Genomic DNA, 21,580 nt, shown 5'->3' with positions numbered 1-21,580 from the left:
AGAGTACAGCAGTGTTATTGTGTGATATGCATGTAGAGGGAGTGGGATTGTGGCGCGGCACAATGAGGGAGGGGGAGGGGGAATTAGAGTTTTGCATCTCTGCTTAATGAAAAAAACTGAGATTTAGACTTAAATACAGTGGCAGTCCTGAGAGTAAAATACTGTACTGTCATGTCATTTTAATTCAAAGGCAATTACACATAACATTGTATAGCATAGCTAAAGTCCAAATAATAACCGACTACAAAGTTTATTTTCTTAATGAAAACTTGGCCTATTTTTTCTTTACAACTGTCACTAACTGCATTTAACAATTGTATTAATTATCAAACCAAAAAAAAATGAGTGAAACTAAGCTTAGTTTGTGCAGAAAAAAAAACATGTTGAATTCCTTCTCTCGTTATCTTGTCTGTTCTATTTGCTGTCTATTCTATTTCCTGCCTTTCTCTTTTTCCTTTTAAAGGAAAGGCTTTTGGTCATTGTAGTAATTCAGTAAACTCAAACTTCTTTACAGAACCTTAAAGAAAGTTACAACACGCTCCGGCCTGATGAACTTGGTTCATCCCTAGTCTAGATTTCCAGAGGGTACAAAAGTTGGATTGAGCGTCTCAGCAGTGTCCCTGAGGACAAGCGAAGGGAGCAGGATCGGACTTTTCCATCACATCCATGAAATGGTCCAGTTCTCCACATCTGCTTTGGCAGCTTGTCCTCGCTGATGAGGGCTTCATCACCCACGCTCAGCACAGTAGGTTGTGTCGCATTGCTACTATGCGCAGACTTGAGATCCAGCAAATACTCCTTTTGCCAGCGGGTCTAGAAACTGTTCGCGAGTCTTTGCCGGTATTTCCACCTCTGGGACATCTCTCATTTCCTGTCCTCTCCTTTTAAAGCAAAGGCTTTTGGTCATTGTAGTCATTCAGTAAACTCAAACTTCTTAACAGAACCTTAAAGAAAGTTACCACATACCGCACAGCAGTTAAACTAAGCATTCTCATGAGATGATCGCTTCTGTAGTAAAATACGACTCTGCAGCCTTGAGTAAACATAATCATGATCATATAACAAGTTGCTTACCCACGAGGACTTGTTTTGATGAATTGTCCTCAGTGATGGAGCACTGACATTTGTATATTGTATTTAAACTGCTGACACGCTGAGGAGCTTTTGCTAATTGTAATGTGACAGTGGCTGAGGGCAGTGTAAATTATCAGGCTGGAGTCTTGATTTACAGTTTAAAACTGATGTTGGTTTTATTTTTCTTACAGTGCAGTGGGGAAACAACTGCTAATAAAACAAACAAACAAAATAAACCTAGCTCTCAGTTGGCACACTTACTAAATGTGTGGTCCCTGTGCATACATGTGGGAACTTGTGACACTGCACAGAACAAAGCTTTCATTCTCAAACTGACATACTGATTCTACAGCACCGTAATCATATCGGTCTGCTTTTAAGAATCAACCACTTATAAGAATCAAATCATCCAGGGCAGATGTGATTCTTATAAACTGAGTGCACTGTAGAACAAGTGACAATCCAAAACATAATGGAAGAGGTAGTTAAAAGCAATTTCAGACACATTGAAAATGTACCAAACTGTGCTAAAGCAATTTCTGAAAATAATTAATCAAATAAAAAGCCCAGTGTTAGAAATGGCATTTTAGAAGCATGTGATAAGAAGCTTTTTTTCTAATAAGAGCATACCTGCAAAGGAACATGATTAGAATGTTATTTTATATTTGGAAATAAGTTACAAACAAAATGGTGGTACAATGCATTTGGTATGCATTTTTCTAGCACATTCATGAATACATGGGAAGGAAAATGATTTAGCTGGCTAGGTACAGTAAAAACCTTTATATCACATATCTTGCAGGTCTCAGTTAATTGTGATCTCATAAGAAAGGCTTGAGCCATGACAGGTATCTAGTTATCTTTATAAAAATATATCCTTGGTTGCAGTCATACTCTGTTGGCCCAGATATCAGAATGCCAGTTAAAAACCAAATGCCATTTTGTGATGAGACGATGGGGCTTCCGCTGGTCAACTGGCAGCTGGCACGGCTGAGCTCTTCTGCACAAAACATCCTGTTGGACATGGTGACGTTGTGTTTCTCCTGGCAGGTCTCCAGAGGCAGGTAAGGCAGCTCCACAGTGGGGACGGGACCCTCAGTTTCATTCCAGCCACTTCCCCATCTGCTCACCACACCTGGCTTCCTCTGCATCAGAACGTGTTCTGCAAAGTCTTTTTCGGGAATGCAGATGGGAATGACATTTTTATTGAACTGGATTGGTTCCTTTAGTGTTATTAAAGCTATATTGTTCTCTGTGCCGTTTTTGTATCTGGGATGTATGTGAAGACTGTCGACGTGGAGTATTTGCTTGATGGTATTATTGTGACCCGTTGCTTGATTTCCTAGTAAAAGAATTAACACACAAAAAAAGAATTGTATGTAAACCACTATGGCTGACATCATGTAGTTACAAGATTTACTTCAACGGCGGTGTTCGAGCTGACTCAACTTATTAAACTTTCCAGAGCAGTACAACCAGAGATGCACCTGGGTCTTTTGAATCGAACTCCTCAGTGCAGGCCGAGGCTTTTCATAATTAGAGAGGTGAGGAAAGACCCCTTCACTAAATGTTATTGGTTGACCCACCTTTACCAAAATGTTCTGAGCAAAGTCTTCCCCCTATGTGCCTACCCATGACTAAAAATAAGCATATACATGTATTCACATAATGTAGATTATATATATATATATATATATATATATATATATATATATATATATATTTTAGAAAACTATTGTGTTTTGTATTACTAGATCATTTTTACCTCATGTATTATACATTAGTGTGTTTAAAACTTACCTACAAGAACTTGAAAGGTGTTGACCATGGAAACACATTTAGCTGCAGTTAGCACCAAATACTGCCCCAGGATTGCACCACTACAAAAGCCTGTGGCGTCGTCGTTTAGTAACTGAACCTTTTTTTCGGAAACGAGAAAGACGTTAAATGTCACCCTTTAAAAAATAGTAAATTAAATAAACTAGTACTGGACTCAACTTTCCCATGACACCAAGGTTGACATCATATAATGGTCAGGACCTACAATATATATCACCTTTATTTCTACTATTTATCTTCATTTTTCGATCTTTATGGTCAGAAGATTATAGAGAATGTTAAGTGTGCCTTGCACACCCCTCAAACCACGCAAGTAACTCTGCCTCCTTAAAGAGAACATGCACAAGAACATAGCATCGTTTTTCTTGTGCAAGTCAGTTAACTGACTGGCTGTGTTGGCTGCATTTCTTGCACTGGACAGATGAACAAATAACCATTGCCTGTACTCATGAACTACTGACCGTTATATATGGACTCTGGCTCCTGTGATTCTGTGTGAAGGTCTGCTGAGACTAAAATAAACATTTTCTAGTGGTTCTGATGGGAAGGTTATGTGTGGCAGCTGAAGAGAGAATACAAGGAAACCTGTGTGATTTGCACAGTGGGGGCAGCGTTATGGTATGGGGGTACATGGCATCTAGTGACCCTGGTCAATTACGCTTCAGTGACTACTTTGTGGACAGTGATTATTATTGCAAAATGTTGGAAAAAGGCATGATAGCAAGTGATAAAAAGCTGATTGTGTCCAAGAACCTGCCGAAAAAGTGTGTGAAATTTAGATCAGTCTAAACTGGGAAGAATATAATTGGGCAGGCTAAATTTAAAATTCCAGGGGAAAAAAAAAATCATATTGAAAATAAGAAGTTGTGTTTGATGCTTACCTGCCAAGGAAATTGGAACGTTGTCTTTTTTCCACAGGGAAACTTCACTGTCAATATACAAACAATAAAACAGACATTTTAAGTACTATTTATACCTATTAAATCACTAGACTGGAGCAGTGGTTGTGTCAGGAGTCTGTTTTGGGGATTTGGGGAAATCTGAATGCTCAGGGGCTCCAATTAATTTACTAGGCTGCAGCCCTCATTCTACCAATTAACAGTTGTCATTAATCCTACCTTGAGGAATACAAGTCTTTTTATTTGCACCAAGTGTGTAACCCTTTGTGCAGGAGCAAACATAAGAGCTATAGGAGCCAGGGCGGCAAAACTGATCACACCCAAAGCGCACGCTGGGAAGACACTCGGCTGCATCTGGGAACCAAAACAGACATGAAAAGAAGATTCAAAGGTGAGAGTAACAAGGTTGACAAGTGTTGAAGGTGAGACTAACAATCAAAGCAGGCTCACTCTTTTACCTCTAGTCTCACATTAGCAATGCAAAAAAAAAAAAAAAGGTAATGGAAAAACAGACAAAATATTGCTATGAACCATGCTGACCCCAAACTTAAAAAAAAAAAAAGGAAACAACTGAAAACAGAAACAAAACAAGAATTGCAAACCAAAGAACACTAATGATACCTAGCTGAGAGAATTGTTACATTTTGTACACTAATGGCAGAATGAATGGTTTACTGCTGGAATAGAAGGGTTCAGATGTTTGCATTGTTCCTTCTACCACTGAAACTTCGTACCACACAAAGATTTTCACTGCATCCATGCATTAGCTGATGGTTTAACATTGATCTATACAGCCAGATCCCTTTACTCCTGTCCAGTTAGGTATCACCTTTTGATTTAACACTTGCACTGTTGATCAGGTATGCTTACCAGTTTCACAGTTTTGACCGTGGTAGCCATCCTTGCAGTCGCACACATAAGCTCCAATACCATCAGTGCAGACACCCCCATTCTGACAAGGGGCGTGGCTACACTGATCACCATCTGGGAAGAGAAACTTAAAACAATGAGATATTGCAGTGAAGCATGTATGGGGTTGTTAAAGAAACTTTAGATTTGATTTAAACTATTTGAAGCAAAAACTAAAGGGACTGGGATGGGATGTGATCCAGTACAAGTTACCTAGCAACAACACAGCTTGCTGATTGGCAGAGGATTGCTGATGTCGGATAATTATTGATACAGGAAGTAAATATGTTATATGTAAACATTTTATGCTTTGTTTAAAGTTTTTACATTTTTTTTTATGTCCAAGTATAATTTTCCCCCTTATTTTCTCCCAATTTGGAATGCCCAATAGTTTTCTCCTAACCATAGCAATTCCCCACATGGCTCAGGAGATCTGAAGACTCAGTTGGCGTCCTCCAATCCCACACCAAGCCAGCTACCTTTCCCCCCCCCCAGGAACTCGAGAGCAGATGTCAGCTAGCTACCGACCTCTGCAGGACAAAGGCCAGTCCTGCAAGTGTCTGCTTCTGCTCTGAGCTCACTGGGCTCCTGGCCAGCAGGGTTCGCTGTTGAGCGATGAGGAGAAACAGTCCCTGCCAATTTTACCTCCCTAACTCACAGGAGCTCCAAAGCCAATGCGATGCTTCCTTCGGAGTCCCCAACGAAGACCGTCCTACTTCGCACAGCCAGGACGCAAACCTATTCTGTGCAACTCACCCTGTGCACCACGCAGCTGCACTTCTACCAGGTGAGCCACCCGGGGGACACTTGTTTTACATATCTTTAATCTAATGTTTTAGAATGTGCTACTGCCTTCATATTTAATTGAGCTATATAGTAGAACCGTGTTTTGAGGCACTGAAAAAAAAACCCATTACATTTAAACACTAATTACATCTAAAAACAAAGGATAAAATGTTTGGAAATAACTACCTAACACAGAGGTCCTTAGTCAGGATGCCTAAGGTCACGAAAGGCCTTGAGCCTAGAAAGAAATAAATAGGGCCATATCTATACCAAAGTTATAAAAACAACTGGGACCTATTCTCTCACTCATTTTGTCATTTGTGGTTATAGCCAAAAGTGTAGCGTACAAATCCAAGGATGTTATGAAAAGCTTTGAGAATCTGGTAGAGTTTAGATTGATTTCTCCCCCTGATCTCAGGTTCAAATGAATTGAAATGCATGCAAATAGCACTAAGATTTACTCAATGCAATCTCAAAAAAAAGTCAAATTCCAACCTTAGTAAAATATATACGGTATATAACAATGAAGAATTTCAACTCGGGACTGCTGGAAGTATATTCTCAACCTTGGGAACTGCAAGCGAGCGTGCTAATCGCTAGGCAGGGGCTGAGCTCCCAGGGCTACTGTACATCATATCAGTCTCTAAACAGAATCTGGTCATGTAACAGACATCCCTGTCTTACGCTGCTTAGCTGTTTTGGATCTTATGGAAACATGCAACCATGCACAACGTTTTGAGATAGAGCCCAATATGACCTAAAATCAGGAATACAAGTCTTGCAATAGCTTTATATGATGACTTTGTATCTAAGGTTCCGTTTATTAATTCTCAAAAAACTGTAAACTTGGTAGACATTGAAAAAGACGCCTGCTTCCATGCTTTCCACCAGTTTGCTCAGAATTGATTACTTTGAAGTTGTCGATAAACTTAGTACCAAAAGAAGTAACCTACCATCAGGCATGCATGATTTCCCGTCTTGTCCAAGTTTATAGCCTTCAGCACATGAACATGTGAAGTCACTTTTCACCTTGCAGAAGTGGTCACAACCCCCATTGCTGGTTTGGCACAGCTTTGGAATTTCTAAAGGGTGTTTAATCAAGATTAAAGAAACAGGCAGGTGGTTACTAGCTATGCATTATAAATCATGTAATTTTCAAATTGTGTTGTGGAAATGTAAATGCTTTGTTTATGTACTGTATAGTGCTTTGTGATACTTTGTATGAAAAGCACTATATAAATGTAATAAATAAATAGTTTAAAAACACAGTGCTTAATAGATGGGTTGTAATGCACTAATTAAGCAATAAAGAACACTGGGGTGTACATTACATGCGATTTGTGGACTGCAAAAAGGATTGTGGGATATTGTAACCCTTCTTTTGCTGAGGTCCATTGTATTTTTGAAGTGTTTAGTAACTGTTTAAAGTGTGTTTGGCCACTACAAATGGTAGTAACAAATTATTTTAAAATATAACAGATGCAAGACATTCATTAATATAACAGATGCAAGACATTCATTAGGACACAGCCATATTAAGGTATCATTTTCAATAATTATAAAAAATAAAATATTTGAGTTTGCAGTTTTGTGGCCTGCTTCTTTGTTCTGAATTTATAAGCAGTTTTTCACATGTATATGGGAGGTTTGTTGTTCACAGTGGAAGAAATGCTGTAAATGTCTGTTATGGTTAACAGTTTCACACTTTAGTTTGGGGGTTGCAATAACCCTCAGTGACAGGAGCTTCAGTGTTTAAATCACTTATATTTTACATTATTATGGTAGGTTTCTACATATGTTCATAGTTATCTAATCTATTTTCAAAGTGGTATTCATTCATAAAATACCAAATATATGAATATATATTGGAGTTTCCTACCTACATATTTGTTCCAGAATTCCTTCTAGAAAAACAAAGATGACAGTTGTTAAAACAAAATAGTTTCTGGATTGCTTTGATTTCATGTTTGTTTTTGTTTTTTTAATTTATTTTTATTAAGGATATGAGTTATCAGTAGACTATTGTACCAAAATCAAATACATACTGTGTGACCAGTGCATCTTCTCCACCCTTGCTGATCATAAAGTGGTATTTACAGTATATATGTCAGCGATTATTGGAGTGTGCTTGACAGTGTATTCTATTAACCCATTCCTATACTCCCCATCCCAAAGGTTTTACTGTGTGTTAAACTGGATCTATTTCATAGCTCTGACCAAACCTGAAAGTATACCCACTGAAGGGGAATCAATCATAACAACAACAACACAGTGAAAAATAATTACAGCACATTTGTATCAGGATTTTATTTCAGTAGTCTCTCTTTCATATTGAAGTAAGCCTGTGTCTGGTTAATACTAGCACACAGTATTACACACAATGACCAGGCTAACATTGTTCAGCAGGGTCCTGGCAATGCTTGTAAAGTGAAAAAGAAGGGCCAATACTCACAGTTGGTTCTTCAGTCTCAAACACTTCCCTCGCTTCTTCATAGCTGCACTGCTCCTCGTGGCATTCTCTTTCCAAGTTACCTTTTCTTAGCTCTTCAAAAAAGCTGTTGGCACGCTTATGTCTTCTGAAAACTTGACTTGCACCCTCTTGCGACAGAAACACTAAAATAAAAACCTACAGTTAGACACTGGTACACTTGTAACAGCTTTGTACGGGTTTGGAGGGGAGGGTGGCTGCTTTTATAAAAAAAAAATCAATATTACACGTAACATTCTTAAAGCTTACAGAGATACGTAGTTGCTAAACACACTTTAAACAGTTACTAAACACTTAAAAAATACAATGGCCCTCAGCAAAAGAAGGGTTACTGATTTCACCTATGCTCAGTGCTTTCCGATAGACCCCAATATGATCTAAAATCAGGAACACAAGTCTTACAATAGCTTTGAAGACTTTGTCGTCAGCATAAATCTATTCATTTTCTCAACTTGGTAGACACTGAAAAAGTCACCTGTTGAAAAGTTTCTGCTTAGAATTGATTACTTTGAAGTTGTGGATAAACTTGGTACCAAACCAAAAAGTAACCTACCATCATTAATGCATGATTTCCCGTCTTGTCCAAGTTTATACCCCTCAGCACATGAACACGTGACGTCACTTTTCACCTTGCAGAAGTGGTCACAACCCCCATTGCTGGTTTGGCACAGTTTTAGATTTTCTAAAGGATGTTTAATTAAGATTAAAGAGACAGACAGGTTGTTACCAACTATGCATTATAAATCATGTAATTTTCAAATAGTTCATTAACACAGACTCCTTAATAGATGGGTTGTAATGCACTAATTAAGCAATAAAGAACACTGGGGTGTACATTACATGCGATTTATGGATTGTGAAAAGGATTGTGGGATTGTGGGGTATTGCTAAGAGGACACTTCATGAATTGAGCAGTTGAGGGATAATTGAGGGATAATAACAATAAGGCACCTCCAAGTATGGACTATATTCAGAGAGAAAAGTAATAGCTCCTTTCATGGGTGTAACCTCAATATCTGAAGCCAGTAAGTGTTTGTTAGGTTTGTGGAGTGATATGGTTCTACTATAGCAGGTGGGCAGGCCGCTGACAGTAGTTCCAGAGATGTGCTCAAATTGCTATTGGTGATTACCATTTACATATACCTTGTCAGCCAATCAGGAAGCAGGATTTCTCCACATTCTGTATGGGAGGTATGTTATTCAGAGTGGAAGAAATGCTGTAACTGTATGTTATGGCAAGTTGTTGACATGTTTCTCATATTAATAGTTTCACACTTTAGTTTGGGGGTTGCAATAGCCCTCAGTGACAGGAGCGTCAGTGTTTAAGACTGTACAGATCATTTACATTTTACATTATTATGGTAGATTTCTACATGTTATAAGTTCACATTTATCTAATTTATTTTCAAAATGTTATTAATGTAGAACATACCTAATATTTTAATATATAATGAAGTTTCCTACCTTCATATGTGTTCCAGAATTCCTTCTAGAAAAACAAAAAATATAGTTGTTAAAACAAAATAGTTTCTGGATTGCTTTGATTTCATGTTTTTTTGTTTTTTTTTTAAATTAAGGATATGGGTTATCAGTAGACTATTGTACCAAAATCAAATACATACTGTGTGACCAGTGCATCTTCTCCACCCTTGCTGATCATAAAGTGGTATTTACAGTATATATGTCAGCGATTATTGGAGTGTGCTTGACAGTGTATTCTATTAACCCATTCCTATACTCCCCATCCCAAAGGTTTTACTGTGTGTTAAACTGGATCTATTTCATAGCTCTGACCAAACCTGAAAGTATACCCACTGAAGGGGAATCAATCATAACAACAACACAGTGAAAAATAACTACAGCACATTTGTATCAGGATTTTATTTCAGTAGTCTCTCTTTCATATTGAAGTAAGCCTGTGTCTGGTTAATACTAGCACACAGTATTACACACAATGACCAGGCTAACATTGTTCAGCAGGGTCCTGGCAATGCTTGTAAAGTGAAAAAGAAGGGCCAGTACTCACAGTTGGTTTGTCCTTCTCAAACACTTCCCTCACTTCTTCATAGCTGCACTGTTCCTCGTGGCATTCTCTTTCCAAGTTACCTTGTTTTAGTTCTTCAAAAAAGCTGTTGGCACGTTTATGTCTTCTGAAAACTTGACTTGAACCCTCTTGCGACAGAAACACTAAAATAAAAACCTACAGTTAGACACTGGTACACTTGTAACAGCTTTGTACAGGTTTGGAGGGGAGGGTGGCTGCGTTTATAAAAAAAAAAAAAAAATGCTTTGCCTTGTGTATTGTGGTTATAAAAATACAATATCACCCTCTCCCCTCATCAATATCACACATAACATTCTTAAAGCTTGCAGAGATACGTAGTCACCAAACACACTTTAAAAATACAATGGACCTCAGCAAAAGAAGGGTTAATCTCAGATTTAAAGCCCATTACTGATTTCACTTGGATAAAATAAAAGTAACTTTTTAAAATGGTACTTTGGAAAGAAAAAACACACAATACATACCGTTTGCTTCGATAAAGGTCAGAGAAAAGAAGGAAAGACATATCCACAAGAGTTGAGCCATTATGGTTTTGCTGGTAAGCAGTCCTCTCCACCAGCTGACAGATCGCCTATAAAACAAAATGGACAAAAGTTCAATGACCAGCTTGGAAAAGAAAACAAAGCCTAACCAGGCCCCTCACAGAATTGAAGAGACTGAGTACTAGACAGAGGAGACCCTGTCACCAGCCCATTGGGGTAAAGACTATTATATTTATTATACAAATAGAACCAGATACCCACTATCGTTTATTATTATTATTATTATTATTATTATACAAACAACAGACCACACAATCATAACATGCTTGCCAGATGCGGTGTCAGTGGAGGAGTGCCTGCTGGCAGTAGGAGAGGTAGTCGGCTATGAAAACATAGTGTCGGCTTCCTGCATGAATAAGAGATTTGTCATCCTTTTAAAAGAGGTATCGCTGGTCAGTCAACTGGTGGAGGAAGGATTTTCAGTGAAAGGAGATTTTATTCAAGTGCCTCCCCTTCGTAACCCCTGTTACCAAGGTTATTATGTCTAACGTACCGCCGTTTTTAAAAAATGAGATCTGGGAGAATGAACTTGCCCAGCATGACAAGCTGGTGTCCCCAATTAAAAAGATTCCATTAGGGTGTAAAAATGCCAATGTTAAGCACGTCCTGTCTTTTCGGAGACAGGCGTTTATACTGCTGAATAACCCGGGGCAGGTGATTGATGTCGCTTGGAATTTGACCAGCAAAAAAGGTACCGTCTTAAAAAATACGTTCAAATAATTAAGAAAAAGATCGCTAATGTTGCCAAATAATAATATTTTTAAAATGGATACTTCTTTTAAGAATTTTTTTATTGTTGTTTGTTTTACTCTGTCAGTTTTATTATTTTTAGCCGCTATGGAAAAGTGCATTTTTATTTCTTTTAACATGAATGGCTGCAGACAGTCTTTTAAAAGAGCGCAGCTGTGCGAGTTTTTAGAGCAGAAGCGGGCTGGGTTAGCGCTGCTGCAGGAGATGCACTCAGGCAGTGAGAATGAGGCGGCATGGCTGGCAGAATGGACTGCGCCATGTGTACTGAGCCACGGCTCAAGCACTAGTGCAGGAGTGGCAATTTTATTTAAGCCCAGCCTAGGAGAAACAATTTTAGATATTGAAGAGATTGAAAAGAGGGAGATAATAAAAGTGAGAGCAAGGTTGGGTGGCACTGTATTTGTTTTTATTAATATATATATATATATATATATATATATATATATATATATATATATATATATATATATATATATATATATATATATGCACCAGATAAGGGAAGGGGGAGCTCTTTCAAGTGTTGATAATGATGATGTGGTGGTTGTGGGAGGAGATTTTAACTGCACCATTGATTTTACTATGGATAGAAACAATGAGGAGCCCAATCCCCAGTCCTCCAGTGAATTAGCTGCAGTTTTTCAGTTCAGTGGCCTGGTTGATGTCTGGAGGTGTCTGCACCCTAATGCAAGGCAATACACCTGGTCTCATTGTCGCTCACAACAAATATATAGAGCAAGGTTAGACCGCTTCTACACGTCACACACTCATTTGAATAGATTCATTAAAGCCAACATCATTCCCAGTAGCCTCTCTAACCACCACTGCCTGTTAATTACAGTAATACCTACCACTGACTCTCACAGCACCTCCTACTGGCATTTTAATGTAAAGTTATTACAGGACACAGTTTTTGTAAAGCAATTTAAGCAATTTTGGAACATATGGAAAAAAAGAAAAAACACTATAAAAATATAAGGCAGTGATGGGACATTTGCAGAACACAGATTAAAATATTTTGCCAGCAATACACATTCAATTCAACTGGGTCACTGAATGCAGAGGTGAGCTTATAATTCTCCAGTTAGAGAGCAACCTGGACACAGACCACCAGGAGCAGACTCTGCAAACCCTGAGGGAGCAGAAACATATGCTGGGCAGCCTGCTGAAGGAAAGAGTGAAGGGGACGCTGGTGCACTCTCACTTCATGGAACTGAAAGACATGGACACCCCCTCCAGTTTCTTTTTTGGCTTGGAGAGAAGGAGAACAGACAGCCGGCAGATGCATTGCATCCGGATGCCTTGCGGCAGGGAGCTGTACAGCTGGGAGGAGATTAGTGGGGAGGCAGTAAAATGTTATGCTGAATTATATAGTAAAGAGCCATGTGACCATCAGGATATGGGCCTGCTGCTTCAGGATTTGCCCACCCTCAGTGAAGAAGAACAACATCAATTAGATAAGCCGCTAACATATCAGGAGCTGACCATTGCTGTTACACAGCTTTCAAACAGAAAAGCTCCTGGCATTGACAGACTGCCCTCTGAATTTAAAAAAACATTCTGGACTGTGATTGGAGAGGACTTTTTGCAGGTGCTGGGAGAGAGCCTCTGAGATAAAAAACTGCCCCTCAGTTGCAGGAGGGCAGTAATCACACTACTGCCCAAGAAAGGAGACCTGTGTTTGTTAAAAAACTGGAGACCTGTTTCGCTTTTATGTTCTGATTTTAAAATAATTTCAAAATGTCTGGCCAATAGATTTAAAAAATGTACAGGAACTGTAATTCACATGGACCAAACTTACTGTATACAGGGACGCTCCATTTTTGATAATTTTCTTTTAATTTGAGACTTTTTATCAATGGCTAATACATGTGATTTGGATGTTGGGCTGGTCTCTTTAGATCAGGAGAAGGCGTTTGACAGGGTCGACCACACATACCTTTTTAAAACCCTGGAAGCCTTCGGGTCTGGCCCTGTTTTTATTTCTTACATTCAGCTTTTATATTTAAATGATTTTAGCATTTTAAAGATCAACAATGGGCTGAGTCAACCCTTCCCAGTGTGCAGGGGTATTAGGCAAGGCTGCTCCCTGTCTGAATTGCTTTATTCGCTGGCCATAGAGTCCCTGCTGCACCTACTGAGGGGTAGGCTGGTTGGCTGGGCAGTGCCCTCCTCAACCTCCCCTGTCACAGTGAAGGTGTCTGCATATGCAGATGATGTGAATGTGTTTGTGTGCAGTGACTGAGACATCGAGGCACTACAACAGAGCCTGCACACATTCCAGAGAACATCTACAGTGGGTTGAGAAAGTATTGACCCCTCCTTGGAATTTTTCCTATTTTGTTGCCTTACAACCTGGAATTAAAATTGATTTTTATTTGGATTTCATGTAATGGACATACACAAAATAGTCCAAATTGGTGAAGTGAAATGAAAAAAATAACTTGTTTCAAAAAATTCTAAAAAATAAATAACGGAAAAGTGGTGCGTGCATATGTATTCACCCCCTTTGCTATTAAGCCTCTAAATAAGATCTGGTGCAACCAATTACCTTCAGAAGTCACATAATTAGTTAAATAAAGTCCACCTGTGTGCAATCTAAGTGTCACATGATCTGTCACATGATCTCAGTATATATACACCTGTTCTGAAAGGCCCCAGAGTCTGCAACACCACTAAGCAAGGGGCACCACCAAGCAAGTGGCACCATGAAGACCAAGGAGCTCTCCAAACAGGTCAGGGACAAAGTTGTGGAGAAGTACAGATCAGGGTTGGGTTATAAAAAAATATCCAATACTTTGAACATCCCACGGAGCACCATTAAAGCCATTATTAAAAAATGGAAAGAATATGGCACCACAACAAACCTGGCAAGAGAGGGCCGCCCACCAAAACTAATGGACCAGGCAAGGAGGGCATTAATCAGAGAGGCAACAAAGAGACCAAACATAACCCTGAAGGAACTGCAAAGCTCCACAGCGGAGATTGGAGTATCTGTCCATAGGACCACTTTAAGCCATACACTCCACAGAGCTGGGCTTTACGGAAGAGTGGCCAGAAAAAAGCCATTGCTTAAAGAAAAAAATAAGCAAGCACGTTTGGTGTTTGCCAAAAGGCATGTGGGAGACTCCCCAAACATATGGAAGAAGGTACTCTGGTCAGATGAGACTAAAATTGAGCTTTTTGGCCATCAAGGAAAATGCTATGTCTGGGGCAAACGCAACACCTCTCATCACCCCGAGAACACCATCCTCACAGTGAAGCATGGTGGTGGCAGCATCATGCTGTGGGGATGTTTTTCATCGGCAGGGACTGGGAAACTGGTCAGAATTGAATGAATGATGGATGGCGCTGAATACAGGGAAATTCTTGAGGGAAACCTGTTTCAGTCTTCCAGAGATTTGTGACTGGGACAGAGGTTCACCTTCCAGCAGGACAATGACCCTAAGCATACTGCTAAAGCAACACTCGAGTGGTTTAAGGGGAAACATTTAAATGTCTTGGAATGGCCTAGTCAAAGCCCAGACCTCAATACAATTGTGAATCTGTGGTATCACGTAAAGATTGCTGTACACCAGCAGAATCCATCCAACCTGAAGGAGCTGAAGCAGTTTTGCCCTGAAGAATGGGCAAAAATCCCAGTGGCTAGATGTGCCAAGCTTATAGATACATACCCCAAGAGACTTGCAGCTGTAATTCCTGCAAAAGGTGGCTCTACAAAGTATTGACTTTGGGGGGGGGGGGGGGGAATACTTATGCACGCTCAAGTTTTCTGTTTTTTTGTCTTATTTCTTGTTTGTTTCACAATAAAAAATATTTTGTGTATTTAGTATTAAGTGGTAGGCATGTTGTGTAAATCAAATGATACAAACCCCCAAAAAATCCATTTTAATTCCAGGTTGTAAGGCAACAAAATAGGAAAAATGCCAAGGGGGGTCAATACTTTCGTAAGCCACTGTACTGCAAGAGTTAATTGGGCAAAGTGTGACAGCTTCCTGTCAGGCAGTTGGCATGATTGCACACCTCCTGTCCTGCCCGAAGCACTGAGATGGTACAGGACAAATATAAAGGGTGTGTTTTTCGGAGTGGAGACTTAAGTGCAGAAAAACTGTGAGGGCCTGGTGGACAGGGTGAGGGGGCGGTTGCAGGGATGGAGGGGACTGCTGGCCCAGCTTTCCTTTAGGGGAAGGGTCGTGGTGATTAATAATCTGGTGGCCTCCATGCTGTGGCACAGGTTGGTGTGTCTGGACCCTACCCGTTGTATGGAGCAAGAGATCCAGAGAATACTGCTAGAGTTCTTCTGGAGCAGGAGACATTGGTTGCGGCCAGCAGTCCTGTATCTCCCCTCTGATGAAGGGGGGCAGGGGCTGGTCAGCATTGCCAGCAGGGTAGCAGCCTTCAGACTGCAGGCGGTTTAGAGGCTTCTATACACTGGGGAGGAGGCTCATTGGAAGAGGCTGGCTTGTTTTTTTCTCAGCAGAGTAGGGGGGTTGGGGATAGGCAAACACCTGTTTTTAATTGAGAGTAATGGATTAGCTAAAATAGGTCTCCCTTGTTTTTACTTTGGTGTTTTAGATGCCTGGAGGGCAGTGAAGGTGGAGAGAGATGAGGGTTCTCTGACAGGCAGGGTCCTGTTGGAGGAGCCCCTATTCTTCAATCCACTCTTCCCTGTGCGTTTCTTTCAGTCAATGACGCTCTGTGACTGTTTTGTGAGGGCAGGAGTGACCAGGCTGAGCCATTTGATCAACCTTGACCTCTCCTGCTGGTTGACTGCTACAAAGCTGGCCGGGCAGCTGGGCTGGCACTCTGAGAGGCTGGCAGAGAAAATGATTAGTGAGCTGAGAAGCTCTCTCTCCCCCGAGCTCAGGGAGGCTTTGAGGGAGGAGATGTCCAGCGGTACAGGGCAGAGACAAGACTTCATCTTTCCAGGGTTGCTAGTTTGTCCAGCAGTAGGTGAAGGAGAGGGGGGTGGAGGGAATGAGGGAACACTACTCAACTTTAACACAGTTAAAGACTTAATTCTTCACACAACAGGGAGTAAGAAAATCTACCAGTTGTGTGTGAAGACATCACATTTTCACCAGTTGAGGGGGTTGGTGGATTCAAGGTGGAGGGCATGTCTGGAGGTAGAGGAGGGGCACAGGCCAGTATGGAGGGTGCTGTATAAACTGCCTCTCACCAAGAGAACAGGAGACCTGCAGTGGAGGATCCTGCACAGTATTGTGTCCAACGGTTTCTCCACAGAGTTGATTCCAGTAATAGCTCAGAGTGCTATTTCTGCTCTGCAGAGGAGACAGTGTTCCACATGTACAGCGAGTGTGTTAGGCTAGGACCACTCTTCCATCTCTTACAGGAGCTCCTGCAGGGCCTGGGTGAGGAGTTCAATAAACAGCTTTTTATCTTTGGGGTTCCCTACAGCTTTAAAAAGTGAAACGGGTGTGTTTTAATAAATTGTATAATGGGTCATGCAAAATTAGTCATTTTAAAGTCCAGAAAGAACATGATCTCTGGGACCGGGCTGACTGATGCCGTGCTGCAGTTCAGGGTGTTGGTGGTCAGCTGGATAAGAGTGGATTTTGAATTTTTTAAACTAAATAATAATCTGGAGGACTTCCAGGAGAGGTGGTGTGTGGGAGACACCTTGTGTGATGTGAATGAGGGGGAGCTCCAGTTTTTGTTCTAATTTTATTTTTATTTTTATTTTTTATTATTTTACAGTGTTTTTGTTAATTTTGGCTTTAATCTGTTTTTAACAGAAAGAAAACACTGTGTTTTCTATTGATTTTTATGATCCTTTTATTCTGTTTAAAATCTGTTTTTAAGGAGAATGTGATGTATTTTATGATTTTTTTAATTCTGCCGAGGCAGTAGGGATCTTATTTTTTGTTGCGTTTTACTTTTATTGAATTTTAATGGATTTTATTTGGAATGTTTAAATAAAGGATCTTAAAAGTCTCTCTCTCTCTCTCTCTCTCTCTCTCTCTCTCTCTCTCTCTCTCTCCCTCTCTCTCTCTCTCAAATTCAAAATTAAAAACAGCTTTTATTGGCTGGACATGTCATTGCACTTGATCACATGTAGTCAGTTTGTATCGAAATGATTCTTCCAAGCGGATTATTTTTCATTTGGTGCACTTTATTTTACATTTGATCACTATATGCGGTTGACCCACGGGGTGTCACCTGCTCTGCTGTCAAACAGGTAGACAGCAATCAGTTAGATGTTTGTATAATATTTTATAATATGGGCAAAACAGATTAAAGCTCAGGAGGGATAATGTAGTGAAGAACGGCTTTAGGTGAGTTAAAGTGAAAATAAAGTTGTGACAGACTGGCGTTGCGGTGATGTCAGGCCAGAAGCAGGAACAAAAATACTGAAACCAGTACTGCAGTTGAAAAGAAAACATGTGGTGTGTCGTTTTATTTTTAACACAAAAATAAATAAAAGGTTTTACAAAAAGTACTGGCCGAATGACTTCACTGACGCAGTAAGTATTTATTTATTTTAATTATTATATATTTTTTTTGGTTTGTTGTCTTTCTCTCCCCCCAGGCAGCAAGCTGCAGGTTTCTACCAATTAGCTGATTATTCCCCGGCTGCATTCTGCACAAGTTTTTGAATTACTGGCAGAGACGAGTTTGCCAAACATGCTCATGCACATGCCGTCTTTTTAAATAACTAAACAAATAAATATACAAAATCATAATTCAACAATGAAACCATGCAAACACCACACAAAGTGGAGGAGGAACACCGTTCTAAAAATAAACAATACAAATAAAAAATAAACACATTTTAATCAGCAGGGCTTTGCCCCGCCCCCTTTTCAATGTGCAGGGCTCCTTGCCCTGTTACAAAAGTCATGAAATTTAAATTCAAAAAGCAAAACAACAGGGACTTGTGAGACCGTGTTAACGCTAATGACAAGAAAAACATTTATTTTAAATCCTGACTTTCCATTTTAACTGATTCCTTGGGAGCACCAGGCGCAAAGGAAAAAAGCACAGCAGGAAGGCAGCATCTGCAAATGTTTAACTAGGAGTAACCTTTGTAAGGTTTATCCAGACTGCTGCAGTGCACACATGTTTGTTCAGAGTGGTCAATCTCCTGGGCCCTTCTGCTTTAAAAAACAGCATCATGTGATGTCGAATTGAGAAACGGATAATTAAACAAATATGTCAGTTATTTGAAATGTTAATAATTCGCAAGCGACCGGAGCTCACGGTGTTGCAGAGCAATTTCCTTGACAATGATATAGTTGCTTTTCTCCTGGTTGATACTTGACTCAACGACCACTGGACCCCAACGCTGCCACCAGTTGTGAGTGACCACTGCACAGGATGTTGCGGTGCAAGGAGGAAGCGATGGCACAGGAACATTTTATCCAAATTTGTTTGTTTTGTTACTTTTATTTTTATGTACTGTTCCTGTCTGTCCCTGCAAGCTTGCTAATAAAAACCAGCCACCTTCCTCCTCCTACCACAACATCCTGCCCACCGGCCACTCACAATCCACAAAAGAAAGAAGTGAAAGAGTTGAGGATTGAGCAGCAGCTATGGGCCCAGCGGCAACAGCCATAAATCCTCTAGCAATAAGTCTAGTGACCGGACCACCCAGGGGAAGTGACTCCACTGTAACCGAGTTGACATGAATGACTTAGTCGGCTGACCTACCTGCTGGTTGTCTATTGACAGCTGCCCCAAATACCTACTGGGTTTCTGCCATTCAAGCTGTTCTATGGACTCCAGGTGAGAGACCCTCTCGTGTGCTAAATGAGTGTCCTGTCCTACGTGCTTAAGATGAGAGACCAGCTGGCAATGATGTCTGTGTTGGCTCGTGAAGGGTTAGGATTTAAGGGTTAAGGGTAAGGGTAGGGCTAGGGCTAGGGTTATGGTTGTGTATTTCCCTTTGCTACGGTATGTGGGTCTTACATGTACAAAGAAGCACGTGTTATACCAAACATATTCATTTTGAAAGGTCATTTTGATTTCTGTATAATATATAAAAATAAATTTCTTGAAAAGCCTAATGAGTGATTCATATGTTTGTGATGTAAGTGACTCTTTTGAGGATTATGGCTTTTTCTCATTATAAAATTGTTTCTTTGAAAACTTGGGGGCAAGAAAAATAAAAAAAAAGCTGTAAAGCTAAATAGACTGCAAAGAAAATAATGCAAGTTGATTCTGTAGAAAATTCTTTTGAACCAATGTTAGGTACCTGCCAGAAATGATTATGATGAAAGTTCTCAGCAATTAGCAAATAGCAAATTAGCAACAGACAGTGAGTAAAAGCTATCTAAGAAAGGACTGGGTCAAAGAGTGGACTCTAACTTCACGTCCTCTTGATGTCACCGTCACTACCAGCATTTACATTTATGTTGAAAGGAACAATGATTTGTACAATGAGTACAATACTGGAATTCATAGGTCGTCCTCTATCCCAAAATTCACTAGATTCCCATCTGGAAAGTTTCTTTACTGCTTCTTTCCAGTGGAGGTCAGTGTACACACAATATATATTGTGTACAATAATAACAATTAAAAAAAACACGATCACAAAATATAAAGTGATATATTGATGTTGTAAATAGAGCAGGCATAGTAATACCTATTTGAAATCATGAATCACCAAAAATGTGGCTCTCAATGTGAACATCATTTTTCAACTTCAAAGGTCATTTATGATGCTAACTCACTGTCAGGGTTTCAATCAAGTGTTCCTTCAGGTGTTTGAATACTATTTCTGTAGCTCTATCGGCCTGGTGGACCAGATGTTAAATTGCTTATTGTTTAATTTGTTTTTGTCTCTTATAAGCATTTCTACATTTATCATACCCAGATAAATTGTTACAATCCAGTTCCAATTTCATGGTTTTATTTATGACCCCCCCCCTCCAAAAAAAAAAACAAAAAAACATACAGAAACACGTGATCTGGGGTATGAGGGTTTAATTGACCCACATGCAAACAACTTGAGTTGCCTAAGAGACCTTGCACTGTAAAAATGTAAAATCATGTAAAAGGTTCATGCACTTAGAGGGGTAGTCTGCTTGTAGTAAGATATGCGCTTGCATGTGGGACTATTTTTGAAGAAAAAGAAAAAAGTGAAAATTGATTTGATGTCCACCTACAGAACAAGGTTTTAATCTGGTTTGCATCTGAGAAGCTTCCAGGTGCACATGATAGAGGGCATACAGTATGCCATGTGTGTCCTGTTATTCCAGCCATATTAGTGCATCTTCACTGGAAACAGCACCACCAGACAATGCAAAGATGTCAGCAGTGGGCTCTACCTCAGCGTATTGCTTTTGGAATGCTGACCGTATTTCTGTGCGGCGGTTTCAACAGGACACCTTGCTTTGTTATTTCATTTTGCTCATGTCTCTCGTTATCTCTCAGGGACATAAGCATGCAAAAGAAAACAGTGTGGGAATATGCTTGGGTTCATTCACCTAGCCCTGAACCCAGTTCCGAGCTGTGCTGTGGGTAGCTGCAATTCTGAACGGACAGTATTATTTTGATCTGTTTGTTACAGCCTGCATTTAACAAATATTGGGGTCTGTTCATTTGATCAAAGTCCTCCCTTCACAGCCAAAGTTAAAGTGTTTATGAGGGAGTTAAATAATTTTTCATAGTGTACCTTACAATTTCTTTTGGCTTTGCTTAGACAATTTATCATGACTTCCTCTTAAAAATGACTTGTTTTCAAATTGAATAAATACGTACCTTTATTAATCCCTGTTAAAATACTGATTAGTTTCCTTGGGCTTGCTTTAAATGTGGTACTTGAAAAATACAAATCCTGTGAGCAATTGCCCATGCTTATGTTTTGTAGGGTTTTTTTTGTGTCTGTGCTGTTAATAAAGTTTGTTTTGGATCACAATGCAGTAAACATCTTTAGCACCCAACAAACTGCAACTTTGGTTTAGCGTCACATACGATTACTGTAGCAATCATAACTTGCTCCAGAAAAAGCCTTTTCGATAATATCTGCCTGAATCAATATGCAGGCATCCATAAATTGAGATGTAATCCAATCGGGTTTTCCCATGAATTCCATACTTACTTATCTTTTAAATTTTACACTGTACAGTTATGTATCTCAGTGTCTTCCTTAAATACGTTAATAAGCAAATTAAATCATTATTATGAAAAATATGATTTGGAGCTAAATGTTTTGCTGACTGCACCATAAACCCCAATAATATGCCTATACAGAAAACACAATTAA

General features: G+C 39.7%; 1 protein-coding gene across 1 annotated transcript; it reads right to left on the bottom strand.

The window, feature by feature from the left end:
- Positions 1 to 1,246: 1,246 nt before the first annotated feature.
- Positions 1,247 to 10,944, bottom strand: LOC121320872 (vitamin K-dependent protein Z-like). The gene is made up of 13 exons (XM_041259617.1): positions 10,851 to 10,944; positions 10,525 to 10,631; positions 10,022 to 10,182; positions 9,460 to 9,484; positions 8,549 to 8,677; positions 7,960 to 8,120; positions 7,387 to 7,411; positions 6,461 to 6,589; positions 4,683 to 4,796; positions 4,032 to 4,166; positions 3,795 to 3,841; positions 2,875 to 2,992; positions 1,247 to 2,416 (listed from the first exon to the last, which is right to left on the bottom strand). The coding sequence occupies exons 1-13, from the start codon at positions 10,859 to 10,861 to the stop codon at positions 1,896 to 1,898; spliced, it is 1,683 nt and encodes a 560-aa protein (XP_041115551.1). The 5' UTR covers positions 10,862 to 10,944; the 3' UTR covers positions 1,247 to 1,895.
- Positions 10,945 to 21,580: the final 10,636 nt, after the last annotated feature.

This window comes from Polyodon spathula, chromosome 9 (assembly GCF_017654505.1).
Source record: "Polyodon spathula isolate WHYD16114869_AA chromosome 9, ASM1765450v1, whole genome shotgun sequence".
NCBI lineage: Eukaryota > Metazoa > Chordata > Actinopteri > Acipenseriformes > Polyodontidae > Polyodon > Polyodon spathula.
Note: the sequence above shows the minus strand (reverse complement) of the source record. Positions and strands in the feature narration are given on the sequence as shown.